Raw genomic sequence first — 17089 nt, 5'->3', positions numbered from 1 at the left:
AGCTCACTACATACAGATTATACAGTCACCGCTAGGAGGAGCTCGCTACATACAAATTATACAGTCACCACTAGAGGGCGCTCACTACATACAGATTATAAAGTCACCGCTAGGAGGAGCTCACTACATACAGATTATACAGTCACCATTAGGAGGATCTCACTACATACAGATTATACAGTCACCACTAGGAGGAGCTCACTACATACAGATTATACAGTCACCACTAGGAGGAGCTCACTACATACAGATTATACAGTCACCACTAGGAGGAGCTCACTACATACAGATTATACAGTCACCACTAGGGGGAGCTCACTACATACAGATTATACAGTCACCACTAGGAGGAACTCACTACATACAGATTATACAGTCACCACTAGGAGGAGCTCAGTACATACAGATTATACAGTCACCACTAGGGGGAGCTCACTACATACAGTTTATACAGTCACCACTAGGGCAAGCTCACTACATACAGATTATACAGTCACCACTAGGAGGAGCTCACTACATACAGATTATACAGTCACCACTAGGGGGAGCTCACTACATACAGATTATACTGTCACCACTAGGAGGAGCTCACTACATACAGTTTATACAGTCACCACTAGGGCAAGCTCACTACATACAGATTATACTGTCACCACTAGGGCAAGCTCATTACATACAGATTATACAGTCACCACTAGAGGGAGCTCACTACATACAGATTATACAGTCACCACTAGGAGGAGCTCACTACATACAGTTTATACAGTCACCACTAGGGCAAGCTCACTACATACAGATTATACAGTCACCACTAGGAGGAGCTCACTACATACAGATTATACAGTCACCACTAGGGGGAGCTCACTACATACAGATTATACAGTCACCACTAGGGGGAGCTCACTACATACAGATTATACAGTCACCACTAGGGGAGCTCACTACATACAGATTATACAGTCACCACTAGAGGGAGCTCACTACATACAGATTATACAACCAGCACTAGGGGGAGCTCACTACATACAGATTATACAGCCACCACTAGGGGGAGCTCACTACATACAGATTATACAACCGCCACTAGAGGGAGCTCACTACATACAGATTATACAGTCACCACTAGGGGGAGCTCACTACATACAGATTATACAACCAGCACTAGGGGGAGCTCACTACATACAGATTATACAGTCACCACTAGGGGGAGCTCACTACATACAGATTATACAACCGCCACTAGAGGGAGCTCACTACATACAGATTATACAGTCACCACTAGGAGGAGCTCACTACATACAGATTATACAACCAGCACTAGGGGGAGCTCACTACATACAGATTATACAGTCACCACTAGGGGGAGCTCACTACATACAGATTATACAGTCACCACTAGGGGGAGCTCACTATATACAGATTATACAGTCACCACTAGGGGAGCTCACTACATACAGATTATACAGTCACCACTAGGGGGAGCTCACTACATACAGATTATACAGTCACCACTAGGGGAGCTCACTACATACAGATTATACAGTCACCACTAGGGGGAGCTCACTACATACAGATTATACAGCCACCACTAGGGGGAGCTCACTACATACAGATTATACAGTCACCACTAGGAGGAGCTCACTACATACAAATTATACAGTCACCACTAGGGGGAGCTCACTACATACAGATTATACAGTCACCACTAGGGGAGCTCACTACATACAGATTATACAGTCACCACTAGGGGGAGCTCACTACATACAGATTATACAGTCACCACTAGGAGGAGCTCACTACATACAGATTATACAGTCACCACTAGGAGGAGCTCACTACATACAGATTATACAGTCACCACTAGGGGGAGCTCACTACATACAGATTATACAGTCACCACTAGGGGGAGCTCACTACATACAGATTATACAGTCACCACTAGGAGGAGCTCACTACATACAGATTATACAGTCACCACTAGGGGGAGCTCACTACATACAGATTATACAGTCACCACTAGGGAGAGCTCACTACATACAAATTATACAGTCACCACTAGAGGGAGCTCACTACATACAGATTATACAGTCACCACTAGGGAGAGCTCACTACATACAAATTATACAGTCACCACTAAGGGGAGCTCACTACATACAGATTATACAGTCACCACTAGGGGGAGCTCACTACATACAGATTATACAGTCACCACTAGGAGGAGCTCACTACATACAGATTATACAGTCACCACTAGGAGGAGCTCACTACATACAGATTATACAGTCACCACTAGGAGGAGCTCACTACATACAGATTATACAGTCACCACTAGGAGGAGCTCACTACATACAGATTATACAGTCACCACTAGGAGGAGCTCACTACATACAGATTATACAGTCACCACTAGGGGAGCTCACTACATACAGATTATACAGTCACCACTAGAGGGAGCTCACTACATACAGATTATACAGTCACCACTAGGGGAGCTCACTACATACAGATTATACAGTCACCACTAGGGGAGCTCACTACATACAGATTATACAGTCACCACTAGGGGGAGCTCACTACATACAGATTATACAGTCACCACTAGGGGGCGCTCACTACGTACAGATTATACAGTCAGCACTAGGGGGAGCTCACTACATACAGATTATACAGTCACCTTTCTACTGACCCAATGTGATTGAATTAGGATAGATTCTTGGGATTATTATATTTTGTCCTTCATTTGGCCCCTGTGTACATTTGGTATATCTACCTATCAGGGCACCCTGGCTGCTTGGCCCATATTGAGCATCTCTGACAGTTTGTATATATGACTGGAGATTGGATACAGTATTGTGGATTAGATACAATCTCTGTGTTCCGCTCTTGTTACATTGTGTTTTGCCCTCAGACATGTTCAGACTCGGCCACATTCCTCCTCCTCCTCCTCTACGTTCCTGGAATGTGATCGGTGTCTCCAGTGATCGGAGTGTAAATCACTTTTATTCTGTAGTGTCGGCTCTGGTGATACAATGGCGATTATTTGGCTATGTTCACACTGTGCTGCAGTGGGCGGCCATGCCTGCTGCTGTATACTGTACCACTAGGACCCTGTATACACTGTGCAATAAATAGGACACTATGGCAGCGGGCAGCGCCACCCAGCTTTCTGACACGTCCTGAATGTCATTGTATCCTTAGCCCTAAAGGGGTTGTCGGTCCCTGGGCTGAGGATAGAACATACTGGTGACCTCCATAAGTGATACAGGGGACAGGGCCGGAGGCTCCACTAGTGGGACCACAGCTGCGCCGCTCTTATCTTACCACACCTTCCCCTCTATGACTTTGGGAGGTGCAGACTCCGGTTGTCAGACTCCACCAATCCTGAGGGTAGTCACCAGCATTAACACTGCCCAGGCGTCCAGACAAGCCCCTTAAAGGGATCCATTTCATCCCCTTAATCTCCCCCCATGCTCGGGCTGACCTATCATACCTTTCTGTTTGTCATTTGGGCCCCTCAGACTCCGGGGCCCGATCTGTCTGCACCGCCATGTAATGAGCCGTCACCTTCACATGAGAAACAATCTGAAGAATGGCCGGAGCACAACTTGGGCCATGTAGAAGCCCCTGACACTGACATGTTATATGTATGTCATAGCGCCCCCCAGAGGGGAGACATAAAGGGGCAAAGGTCCTGATTCAGAATGATCTAAGCGGAACGTTCCGTGACTTGTTGATGCCTGGAAGGCGACTACTGGATTATCTAAGCGTCATTCTGTGCGATCGAAACATCCTGCACTGATCCATTGTAGCAAACTAGCAGGGGTGGGCTGTTGTTTTGTGGTGTCCACAATGTCTTCTGGGTCACAAAATGAATTCATCAAATTCTTTGTCACAAAATTCATTTGTCACAAAACGTTACTTTGTAGCACAGAATTTGGCTTTGTCTCCCTGAATCCTATTTTGTGATGTAATTTATAAAGCCGGTAATATAAAGACATTGGGGCATCTTATGCTGTAGCGATGATATTGGGGTGCACGTTTACCACAAACCCACACGTGGGCAGAGCAAGACGAGGAAGGCCACAAAGGGAAGAGCCAAGATAGGGAGGGCCAGGACGGGGAGAACCAGGACAGAGAGAGCCAAGATGGGGAGGACCAGGATGGGGAGGATCAGGATGGGGAGGGCAAGGATGGGGAGGACAAGGACGGGGAGGATCAGGATGGGGAGGGCCAGGATGGGGAGGACAAGGACGAGGAGGGCCAGGACGAGGAGGGCCAGGACGAGGAGGGCCAGGATGGGGAGAACCAGGACAGAGAGAGCCAAGATGGGGAGGACCAGGATGGGGAGGATCAGGATGGGGAGGGCAAGGATGGGGAGGACAAGGATGGGGAGGATCAGGATGGGGAGGGCCAGGATGGGGAGGACAAGGACGAGGAGGGCCAGGACGAGGAGGGCCAGGACGGGGAGGGCCACGAAGGAGAGGGCCAGGACGGGGAGGACCAGGACGGGGAGGGCCACGAAGGAGAGGGCCAGGATGGGAAGGACCAGGACGGGGAGGATCAGGATGGGGAGGGCCACGAAGGAGAGGGCCAGGATGGGGAGGACCAGGACGGGGAGGATCAGGACGGGGTGGGCCAAGATGGGGAGGACAAGGACGAGGAGGGCCAGGAAGGGGAGGGCCATGAAGGAGAGGGCCAGGATGGGGAGCACCAGGACGGGGAGGGCCACGAAGGAGAGGGCCAGGATGGGAAGGACCAGGACGGGGAGGATCAGGATGGGGAGGGCCAGGATGGGGAGGACAAGGACGAGGAGGGCCAGGACGAGGAGGGCCAGGACGGGGAGGACCAGGACGGGGAGGGCCACGAAGGAGAGGGCCAGGATGGGAAGGACCAGGACGGGGAGGGCCACGAAGGAGAGGGCCAGGATGGGAAGGACCAGGATGGGGAGGATCAGGATGGGGAGGGCCACGAAGGAGAGGGCCAGGATGGGGAGGACCAGGACGGGGAGGATCAGGATGGGGAGGGCCAGGATGGGGAGGACAAGGACGAGGAGGGCCAGGACGGGGAGGACCAGGACGGGGTGGGCCAAGATGGGGAGGACAAGGACGAGTAGGACCAGGACGGGGAGGGCCACGAAGGAGAGGGCCAGGATGGGGAGCACCAGGACGAGGAGGGCCACGAAGGAGAGGGCCAGGATGGGGAGGGCCAAAACGGGCTGTGCAGGGTCTCGGCGTCTGTTCTGGAAACAATCAGAATGTTTCTTTTATACAGAGATTTAACTTCATATAAAACTGAAAAAATTCCTTTAAAGGGACCTTCCACCATCTCCAGCTCTGAAGCTCCTTCAGTAGTCGCCTCTCCACTGATTCCGGAACATTTGGAATTTTTTCTCTAGTCCTCACCGTTCCTGAGCAATGAGAGCTGTTAGCTTCAGCAAAATTCTGTTCTCTACTGTCAGGTGGGTGGTGCCTGCCTTTTTGCACCAACTTAAGACCGCCCACCTGACAGTAGAGATGATAGTTGTACTGAAACTAACAACTCTCATTGCTCAGGAACGGTGAGGACTAGAGAAAAAATTCCAACTACATCAGATTCAGCGGAGGGGCGACTATTGAAGGTGGTGAAGATCTGGAGATGGTGGAAGGTCCCCTTTAAATGATCCCTCCATGATGTCGCCTCCTCTGTCCCATGATGCACAGCTGTCACCTGACATGTAAATCTGCCTGGTCACCGTGTGCCAATCAGGTCGCCTACCAACTACGTGCCCTGGGTCTGGGTGACAACCATCTATAATGACGTTCTATGTGCCGCACAGTAGACGCCTCGCCTGTTAGGTCCGTCCTACATAAGAGACTGCAAAAGACATCATGGCGACCCCTGAAGTGTAAGGACACCAGAGAGGTGACAACCTGACGGACATGACCCAGACACTCACACGATGGCCCTGATGTGGCAGATCCCGTCTTTCTTCTGGAGCTGGACGTCGGTCACTCGCCGCAGCATGTTCTTCGGGATGTGGAAAGCAAGTTTAGTGCAGCAGGAAGAGGTAGAAGATGGCAGGCCTGAAGAAGACACAGCGTAGGGATCGGTCAGGGACTATGGACAGCGCATGTCATACATAGGAGGAGACACCGAGAAGTGGAGACATGGAAGGAGATGAAGAGCCGGGACATCGTCATCACCATCAATACCACCATCACCACCATCACCACCATCATCATCACCACCATCACCACCATCATCATCATCATCATCACCATCACCACCATCACCAACATTATCATCACTGCTCACCCACATACACACAAGAGGCCGACATTGATGTAGATGGTGATGTAAGTTCTAGAACACAATAGAAGATGTCATTGGAAGACGTCCTGTCATCACAAGGTCTCAGTAGTGCAGCCTCAGCCCTGTGCTTGTACCTGTAAGTGATCAGATCTGACTACAGAAGGATCCGGCCTGTCCACAGTAATAGACATGTCACTGAAATACTGATATCACACACACAATGTATCACTCCCATCATCCCTGACCCCAGGAGCTGACAATCTAATCTCTATATCACACACAATGTATCACTCCCATCATCCCTGACCCCAGGAGCTGACAATCTAATCTCTATATCACACACAATGTATCACTCCCATCATCCCTGATCCAGGAGCTGACAATCTAATCTCTATATCACACAATGTATCACTCCCATCATCCCTGACCCCAGGAGCTGACAATCTAATCTCTATATCACACACAATGTATCACTCCCATCATCCCTGACCCCAGGAGCTGACAATCTAATCTCTATATCACACACAATGTATCACTCCCATCATCCCTGACCCAGGAGCTGACAATCTAATCTCTATATCACACAATGTATCACTCCCATCATCCCTGACCCCAGGAGCTGACAATCTAATCTCTATATCACACACAATGTATCACTCCCATCATCCCTGACCCCAGGAGCTGACAATCTAATCTCTATATCACACACAATGTATCACTCCCATCATCCCTGACCCCAGGAGCTGACAATCTAATCTCTATATCACACACAATGTATCACTCCCATCATCCCTGACCCCAGGAGCTGACAATCTAATCTCTATATCACACACAATGTATCACTCCCATCATCCCTGACCCCAGGAGCTGACAATCTAATCTCTATATCACACACACAATGTATCACTCCCATCATCCCTGACCCAGGAGCTGACAATCTAATCTCTATATCACACACAATGTATCACTCCCATCATCCCTGACCCAGGAGCTGACAATCTAATCTCTATATCACACACAATGTATCACTCCCATCATCCCTGACCCAGGAGCTGACAATCTAATCTCTATACCACACACAATGTATCACTCCCATCATCCCTGACCCCAGGAGCTGACACTCTAATCTCTATATCACACAATGTATCACTCCCATCATCTCTGACCCCAGGAGCTGACACTCTAATCTCTATATCACACACAATGTATCACTCCCATCATCCCTGACCCCAGGAGCTGACAATCTAATCTCTATATCACACACAATGTATCACTGCCATCATCCCTGACCTCAGGAGCTGACAATCTAATCTCTATATCACACACAATGTATCACCCCCATCATCCCTGACCCCAGGAGCTGACACTCTAATCTCTATATCACACACAATGTATCACTCCCATCATCCCTGACCCCAGGAGCTGACAATCTAATCTCTATATCACACAATGTATCACTCCCATCATCCCTGACCCCAGGAGCTGACAATCTAATCTCTATATAACACACAATGTATCACCCCCATCATCCCTGACCCCAGGAGCTGACACTCTAATCTCTATATCACACACAATGTATCACCCCCATCATCCCTGACCCCAGGAGCTGACACTCTAATCTCTATATCACACACAATGTATCACTCCCATCATCCCTGACCCCAGGAGCTGACAATCTAATCTCTATACCACACACAATGTATCACTCCCATCATCCCTGACCCCAGGAGCTGACACTCTAATCTCTATATCACACACACAATGTATCACCCCCATCATCCCTGACCCCAGGAGCTGACACTCTAATCTCTATATCACACACAATGTATCACTCCCATCATCACTGACCCCAGGAGCTGACACTCTAATCTCTATATCACACACAATGTATCACCCCCTCATCCCTGACCCCAGGAGCTGACAATCTAATCTCTATATCACACACAATGTATCACTCCCATCATCCCTGACCCCAGGAGCTGACAATCTAATCTCTATATCACACACAATGTATCACCCCCTCATCCCTGACCCCAGGAGCTGACAATCTAATCTCTATATCACACACAATGTATCACTCCCATCATCCCTGACCCCAGGAGCTGACACTCTAATCTCTATATCACACACAGTATCACTCCCATCATCCCTGACCCCAGGAGCTGACACTCTAATCTCTATATCACACACAATGTATCACTCCCATCATCCCTGACCCCAGGAGCTGACAATCTAATCTCTATATCACACACAATGTATCACTCCCATCATCCCTGACCCCAGGAGCTGACAATCTAATCTCTATATCACACACAATGTATCACTCCCATCATCCCTGACCCCAGGAGCTGACAATCTAATCTCTATATCACACACAATGTATCACCCCCATCATCCCTGACCCCAGGAGCTGACAATCTAATCCCTATATCACACACACAATGTATCACTCCCATCATCCCTGACCCCAGGAGCTGACAATCTAATCCCTATATCACACACAATGTATCACCCCCATCATCCCTGACCCCAGGAGCTGACAATCTAATCCCTATATCACACACACAATGTATCACTCCCATCATCCCTGACCCCAGGAGCTGACAATCTAATCTCTATATCACATACAATGTATCACTCCCATCATCCCTGACCCCAGCAGCTGACAATCTAATCCCTATATCACACACACAATGTATCACTCCCATCATCCCTGACCCCAGGAGCTGACAATCTAATCTCTATATCACACACAATGTATCACTCCCATCATCCCTTACCCCAGGAGCTGACAATCTAATCTCTATATCACACACAATGTATCACTCCCATCATCCCTGACCCCAGGAGCTGACAATCTAATCTCTATATCACACACAATGTATCACTCCCATCATCCCTGACCCCAGGAGCTGACAATCTAATCTCTATATCTCACACACACTGTATCACTCCCATCATCCCTCACCCCAGGAGCTGACAATCTAATCTCTATATCACACACACAATGTATCACTCCCATCATTCCTGACCCCAGGAGCTGACAATCTAATCTCTATATCACACACACAATGTATCACTCCCATCATCCCTGACCCCAGGAGCTGACACTCTAATCTCTATATCACACAATGTATCACTCCCATCATCCCTGACCCCAGGAGCTGACAATCTAATCTCTATATCACACACAATGTATCACCCCCATCATCCCTGACCCCAGGAGCTGACACTCTAATCTCTATATCACACAATGTATCACTCCCATCATCCCTGACCCCAGGAGCTGACACTCTAATCTCTATATCACACACAATGTATCACTCCCATCATCCCTGACCCCAGGAGCTGACAATCTAATCTCTATATCACACACGATGTATCACTCCCATCATCCCTGACCCCAGGAGCTGACAATCTAATCTCTATATCACACACGATGTATCACTCCCATCATCCCTGACCCCAGGAGCTGACAATCTAATCTCTATATCACACACGATGTATCACTCCCATCATCCCTGACCCCAGGAGCTGGCAATCTAATCTCTATATCACACACAATGTATCACTCCCATCATCCCTGACCCCAGGAGCTGACAATCTAATCTCTATATTACACACAATGTATCACTCCCATCATCCCTGACCCCAGGAGCTGACACTCTAATCTCTATATCACACACACAATGTATCACTCCCATCATTCCTGACCCCAGGAGCTGACAATCTAATCTCTATATCACACACAATGTATCACTCCCATCATCCCTGACCCCAGGAGCTGACACTCTAATCTCTATATCACACACACAATGTATCACCCCCATCATCCCTGACCCCAGGAGCTGACACTCTAATCTCTATATCACACACAATGTATCACCCCCATCATCCCTGACCCCAGGAGCTGACAATCTAATCTGTATATCACACAATGTATCACCCCCATCATCCCTGACCCCAGGAGCTGACACTCTAATCTCTATATCACACACAATGTATCACTCCCATCATCCCTGACCCCAGGAGCTGACAATCTAATCTCTATATCACACACAATGTATCACCCCCATCATCCCTGACCCCAGGAGCTGACAATCTAATCTCTATATCACACACAATGTATCACCCCCATCATCCCTGACCCCAGGAGCTGACAATCTAATCTGTATATCACACAATGTATCACTTCCATCATCCCTGACCCCAGGAGCTGACACTCTAATCTCTATATCACACACAATGTATCACTCCCATCATCCCTGACCCCAGGAGCTGACAATCTAATCTCTATATCACACAATGTATCACTCCCATCATCGCTGACCCCAGGAGCTGACAATCTAATCTCTATATCACACACAGTGTATCACTCCCATCATCCCTGACCCCAGGAGCTGACAATCTAATCTCTATATCACACACACAATGTATCACTCCCATCATCGCTGACCCCAGGAGCTGACAATCTAATCTCTATATCACACACAGTGTATCACTCCCATCATCCCTGACCCCAGGAGCTGACAATCTAATCTCTATATCACACAATGTATCACTCCCATCATCCCTGACCCCAGGAGCTGACACTCTAATCTCTATATCACACACAATGTATCACTCCCATCATCCCTTACCCCAGGAGCTGACAATCTAATCTCTATATCACACAATGTATCACTGCCATCATCCCTGACCCCAGGAGCTGACAATCTAATCTCTATATCACACACACAATGTATCACCCCCATCATCCCTGACCCCAGGAGCTGACAATCTAATCTCTATATCACACACACAATGTATCACCCCCATCATCCCTGACCCCAGGAGCTGACAATCTAATCTCTATATCACACAATGTATCACCCCCATCATCCCTGACCCCAGGAGCTGACAATCTAATCTCTATATCACACACAGTGTATCACTCCCATCATCCCTGACCCCAGGAGCTGACAATCTAATCTCTATATCACACAATGTATCACTGCCATCATCCCTGACCCCAGGAGCTGACAATCTAATCTCTATATCACACACACAATGTATCACCCCCATCATCCCTGACCCCAGGAGCTGACAATCTAATCTCTATATCACACACACAATGTATCACTCCTATCATCCCTGACCCCAGGAGCTGACAATCTAATCTCTATATCACACAATGTATCACTGCCATCATCCCTGACCCCAGGAGCTGACAATCTAATCTCTATATCACACACACAATGTATCACCCCCATCATCCCTGACCCCAGGAGCTGACAATCTAATCTCTATATCACACAATGTATCACTCCCATCATCCCTGACCCCAGGAGCTGACAATCTAATCTCTATATCACACACAATGTATCACTCCCATCATCCCTGACCCCAGGAGCTGACAATCTAATCTCTATATCACACACAATGTATCACCCCCATCATCCCTGACCCCAGGAGCTGACAATCTAATCCCTATATCACACACACAATGTATCACTCCCATCATCCCTGACCCCAGGAGCTGACAATCTAATCCCTATATCACACACAATGTATCACCCCCATCATCCCTGACCCCAGGAGCTGACAATCTAATCCCTATATCACACACACAATGTATCACTCCCATCATCCCTGACCCCAGGAGCTGACAATCTAATCTCTATATCACATACAATGTATCACTCCCATCATCCCTGACCCCAGGAGCTGACAATCTAATCCCTATATCACACACACAATGTATCACTCCCATCATCCCTGACCCCAGGAGCTGACAATCTAATCTCTATATCACACACAATGTATCACTCCCATCATCCCTGACCCCAGGAGCTGACAATCTAATCTCTATATCACACAATGTATCACCCCCATCATCCCTGACCCCAGGAGCTGACAATCTAATCCCTATATCACACACACAATGTATCACTCCCATCATCCCTGACCCCAGGAGCTGACAATCTAATCTCTATATCACACACAATGTATCACTCCCATCATCCCTGACCCCAGGAGCTGACAATCTAATCTCTATATCACACAATGTATCACCCCCATTATCCCTGACCCCAGGAGCTGACAATCTAATCCCTATATCACACACACAATGTATCACTCCCATCATCCCTGACCCCAGGAGCTGACAATCTAATCCCTATATCACACACACAATGTATCACTCCCATCATCCCTGACCCCAGGAGCTGACAATCTAATCTCTATATCACACAATGTATCACTCCCATCATCCCTGACCCCAGGAGCTGACACTCTAATCTCTATATCACACACAATGTATCACTCCCATCATCCCTGACCCCGGGAGCTGACACTCTAATCTCTATATCACACAATGTATCACTCCCATCATCCCTGACCCCAGGAGCTGACACTCTAATCTCTATATCACACAATGTATCACTCCCATCATCCCTGACCCCAGGAGCTGACAATCTAATCTCTATATCACACACAATGTATCACTCCCATCATCCCTGACCTCAGGAGCTGACACTCTAATCTCTATATCACACACAATGTATCACTCCCATCATCCCTGACCCCAGGAGCTGACAATCTAATCTCTATATCACACACAATGTATCACTCCCATCATCCCAGACCCCAGGAGCTGACAATCTAATCTCTATATCACACACAATGTATCACTCCCATCATCCCTGACCCCAGGAGCTGACAATCTAATCTCTATATCACACACAATGTATCACTCCCATCATCCCTGACCCCAGGAGCTGACAATCTAATCTCTATATCACACACAATGTATCACTCCCATCATCCCTGACCCCAGGAGCTGACAATCTAATCTCTATATCACACAATGTATCACTCCCATCATCCCTGACCCCAGGAGCTGACAATCTAATCTCTATATCACACACAATGTATCACCCCCTCATCCCTGACCCCAGGAGCTGACACTCTAATCTCTATATCACACACAATGTATCACCCCCTCATCCCTGACCCCAGGAGCTGACACTCTAATCTCTATATCACACACAATGTATCACCCCCTCATCCCTGACCCCAGGAGCTGACACTCTAATCTCTATATCACACACAATGTATCACTCCCATCATCCCTGACCCCAGGAGCTGACAATCTAATCTCTATATCACACAATGTATCACTCCCATCATCCCTGACCTCAGGAGCTGACACTCTAATCTCTATATCACACAATGTATCACTCCCATCATCCCTGACCCCAGGAGCTGACAATCTAATCTCTATATCACACACAATGTATCACTCCCATCATCCCTGACCCCAGGAGCTGACAATCTAATCTCTATATCACACACAATGTATCACCCCCTCATCCCTGACCCCAGGAGCTGACACTCTAATCTCTATATCACACACAATGTATCACCCCCTCATCCCTGACCCCAGGAGCTGACACTCTAATCTCTATATCACACACAATGTATCACTCCCATCATCCCTGACCCCAGGAGCTGACACTCTAATCTCTATATCACACACAATGTATCACTCCCATCATCCCTGACCCCAGGAGCTGACAATCTAATCTCTATATCACACAATGTATCACTCCCATCATCCCTGACCTCAGGAGCTGACACTCTAATCTCTATATCACACACAATGTATCACCCCCATCATCCCTGACCCCAGGAGCTGACAATCTAATCTCTATATCACACACAATGTATCACTCCCATCATCCCTGACCCCAGGAGCTGACAATCTAATCTCTATATCACACAATGTATCACTCCCATCATCCCTGACCTCAGGAGCTGACAATCTAATCTCTATATCACACACAATGTATCACTCCCATCATCCCTGACCCCAGGAGCTGACAATCTAATCTCTATATCACACACAATGTATCACTCCCATCATCCCTGACCCCAGGAGCTGACACTCTAATCTCTATATCACACACAATGTATCACTCCCATCATCCCTGACCCCAGGAGCTGACAATCTAATCTCTATATCACACACAGTGTATCACTCCCATCATCCCTGACCCCAGGAGCTGACACTCTAATCTCTATATCACACACACAATGTATCACTCCCATCATCCCTGACCTCAGGAGCTGACAATCTAATCTCTATATCACACAATGTATCACTCCCATCATCCCTGACCCCAGGAGCTGACACTCTAATCTCTATATCACACACAGTGTATCACTCCCATCATCCCTGACCCCAGGAGCTGACACTCTAATCTCTATATCACACACAATGTATCACTCCCATCATCCCTGACCCCAGGAGCTGACACTCTAATCTCTATATCACACACAATGTATCACTCCCATCATCCCTGACCCCAGGAGCTGACACTCTAATCTCTATATCACACACAATGTATCACCCCTATCATCCCTGACCCCAGGAGCTGACAATCTAATCTCTATATCACACACAATGTATCACTGCCATCATCCCTGACCCCAGGAGCTGACAATCTAATCTCTATATCACACACAATGTATCACTCCCATCATCCCTGACCCCAGGAGCTGACAATCTAATCTCTATATCACACACAATGTATCACTCCCATCATCCCTGACCCCAGGAGCTGACAATCTAATCTCTATATCACACACAATGTATCACTCCCATCATCCCTGACCCCAGGAGCTGACACTCTAATCTCTATATCACACACAATGTATCACTCCCATCATCCCTGACCCCAGGAGCTGACAATCTAATCTCTATATCACACACAATGTATCACCCCTATCATCCCTGACCCCAGGAGCTGACAATCTAATCTCTATATCACACACAATGTATCACTCCCATCATCCCTGACCCCAGGAGCTGACAATCTAATCTCTATATCACACACAATGTATCACCCCTATCATCCCTGACCCCAGGAGCTGACACTCTAATCTCTATATCACACACAATGTATCACCCCCATCATCCCTGACCCCAGGAGCTGACAATCTAATCTCTATATCACACACAATGTATCACTCCCATCATCCCTGACCCCAGGAGCTGACAATCTAATCTCTATATCACACACAATGTATCACTGCCATCATCCCTGACCCCAGGAGCTGACAATCTAATCTCTATATCACACAATGTATCACTCCCATCATCCCTGACCTCAGGAGCTGACAATCTAATCTCTATATCACACACAATGTATCACTCCCATCATCCCTGACCCCAGGAGCTGACAATCTAATCTCTATATCACACACAATGTATCACTCCCATCATCCCTGACCCCAGGAGCTGACAATCTAATCTCTATATCACACACAATGTATCACTCCCATCATCCCTGACCCCAGGAGCTGACACTCTAATCTCTATATCACACACAATGTATCACTCCCATCATCCCTGACCCCAGGAGCTGACAATCTAATCTCTATATCACACACAGTGTATCACTCCCATCATCCCTGACCCCAGGAGCTGACAATCTAATCTCTATATCACACACAATGTATCACTCCCATCATCCCTGACCCCAGGAGCTGACAATCTAATCTCTATATCACACACACAATGTATCACTCCCATCATCCCTGACCCCAGGAGCTGACAATCTAATCTCTATATCACACACACAATGTATCACTCCCATCATTCCTGACCTCAGGAGCTGACAATCTAATCTCTATATCACACACACAATGTATCACTCCCATCATCCCTGACCCCAGGAGCTGACAATCTAATCTCTATATCACACACACAATGTATCACTCCCATCATCCCTGACCCCAGGAGCTGACAATCTAATCTCTATATCACACACAGTGTATCACTCCCATCATCCCTGACCCCAGGAGCTGACAATCTAATCTCTATATCACACAATGTATCACTCCCATCATCCCTGACCCCAGGAGCTGACACTCTAATCTCTATATCACACACAATGTATCACTCCCATCATCCCTGACCCCAGGAGCTGACACTCTAATCTCTATATCACACACAATGTATCACCCCTATCATCCCTGACCCCAGGAGCTGACACTCTAATCTCTATATCACACACAATGTATCACTCCCATCATCCCTGACCCCAGGAGCTGACAATCTAATCTCTATATCACACACAATGTATCACTCCCATCATCCCTGACCCCAGGAGCTGACAATCTAATCTCTATATCACACACAATGTATCACCCCCTCATCCCTGACCCCAGGAGCTGACAATCTAATCTCTATATCACACAATGTATCACCCCCATCATCCCTGACCCCAGGAGCTGACAATCTAATCTCTATATCACACACAATGTATCACCCCCATCATCCCTGACCCCAGGAGCTGACACTCTAATCTCTATATCACACACAATGTATCACCCCCTCATCCCTGACCCCAGGAGCTGACACTCTAATCTCTATATCACACACAATGTATCACCCCCTCATCCCTGACCCCAGGAGCTGACACTCTAATCTCTATATCACACACAATGTATCACTCCCATCATCCCTGACCCCAGGAGCTGACACTCTAATCTCTATATCACACACAATGTATCACTCCCATCATCCCTGACCACAGGAGCTGACAATCTAATCTCTATATCTCACACACACTGTATCACTCCCATCATCCCTGACCCCAGGAGCTGACAATCTAATCTCTATATCACACACACAATGTATCACTCCCATCATCCCTGACCCCAGGAGCTGACACTCTAATCTCTATATCACACAATGTATCACTCCCATCATCCCTGACCCCAGGAGCTGACAATCTAATCTCTATATCTC

The 17089-nt window shown here is 47.6% G+C and overlaps 1 protein-coding gene across 1 annotated transcript in view; it reads right to left on the bottom strand.

Annotated features, from left to right (window-relative positions):
* CCL27 (C-C motif chemokine ligand 27) overlaps positions 1-17089 on the bottom strand; it is a 63784-nt gene that overhangs the window by 5767 nt on the left and 40928 nt on the right. The window contains exon 2 of the mRNA XM_075262403.1: positions 5936-6062. Within this exon, the coding sequence (XP_075118504.1) occupies positions 5936-6062 (127 nt within the window). The remainder of the gene's footprint in view (positions 1-5935; positions 6063-17089) is intronic.

This window comes from Leptodactylus fuscus, chromosome 1, assembly GCF_031893055.1.
Source record: "Leptodactylus fuscus isolate aLepFus1 chromosome 1, aLepFus1.hap2, whole genome shotgun sequence".
NCBI lineage: Eukaryota > Metazoa > Chordata > Amphibia > Anura > Leptodactylidae > Leptodactylus > Leptodactylus fuscus.
This window is presented reverse-complemented; position numbering and strand designations above follow the sequence as displayed.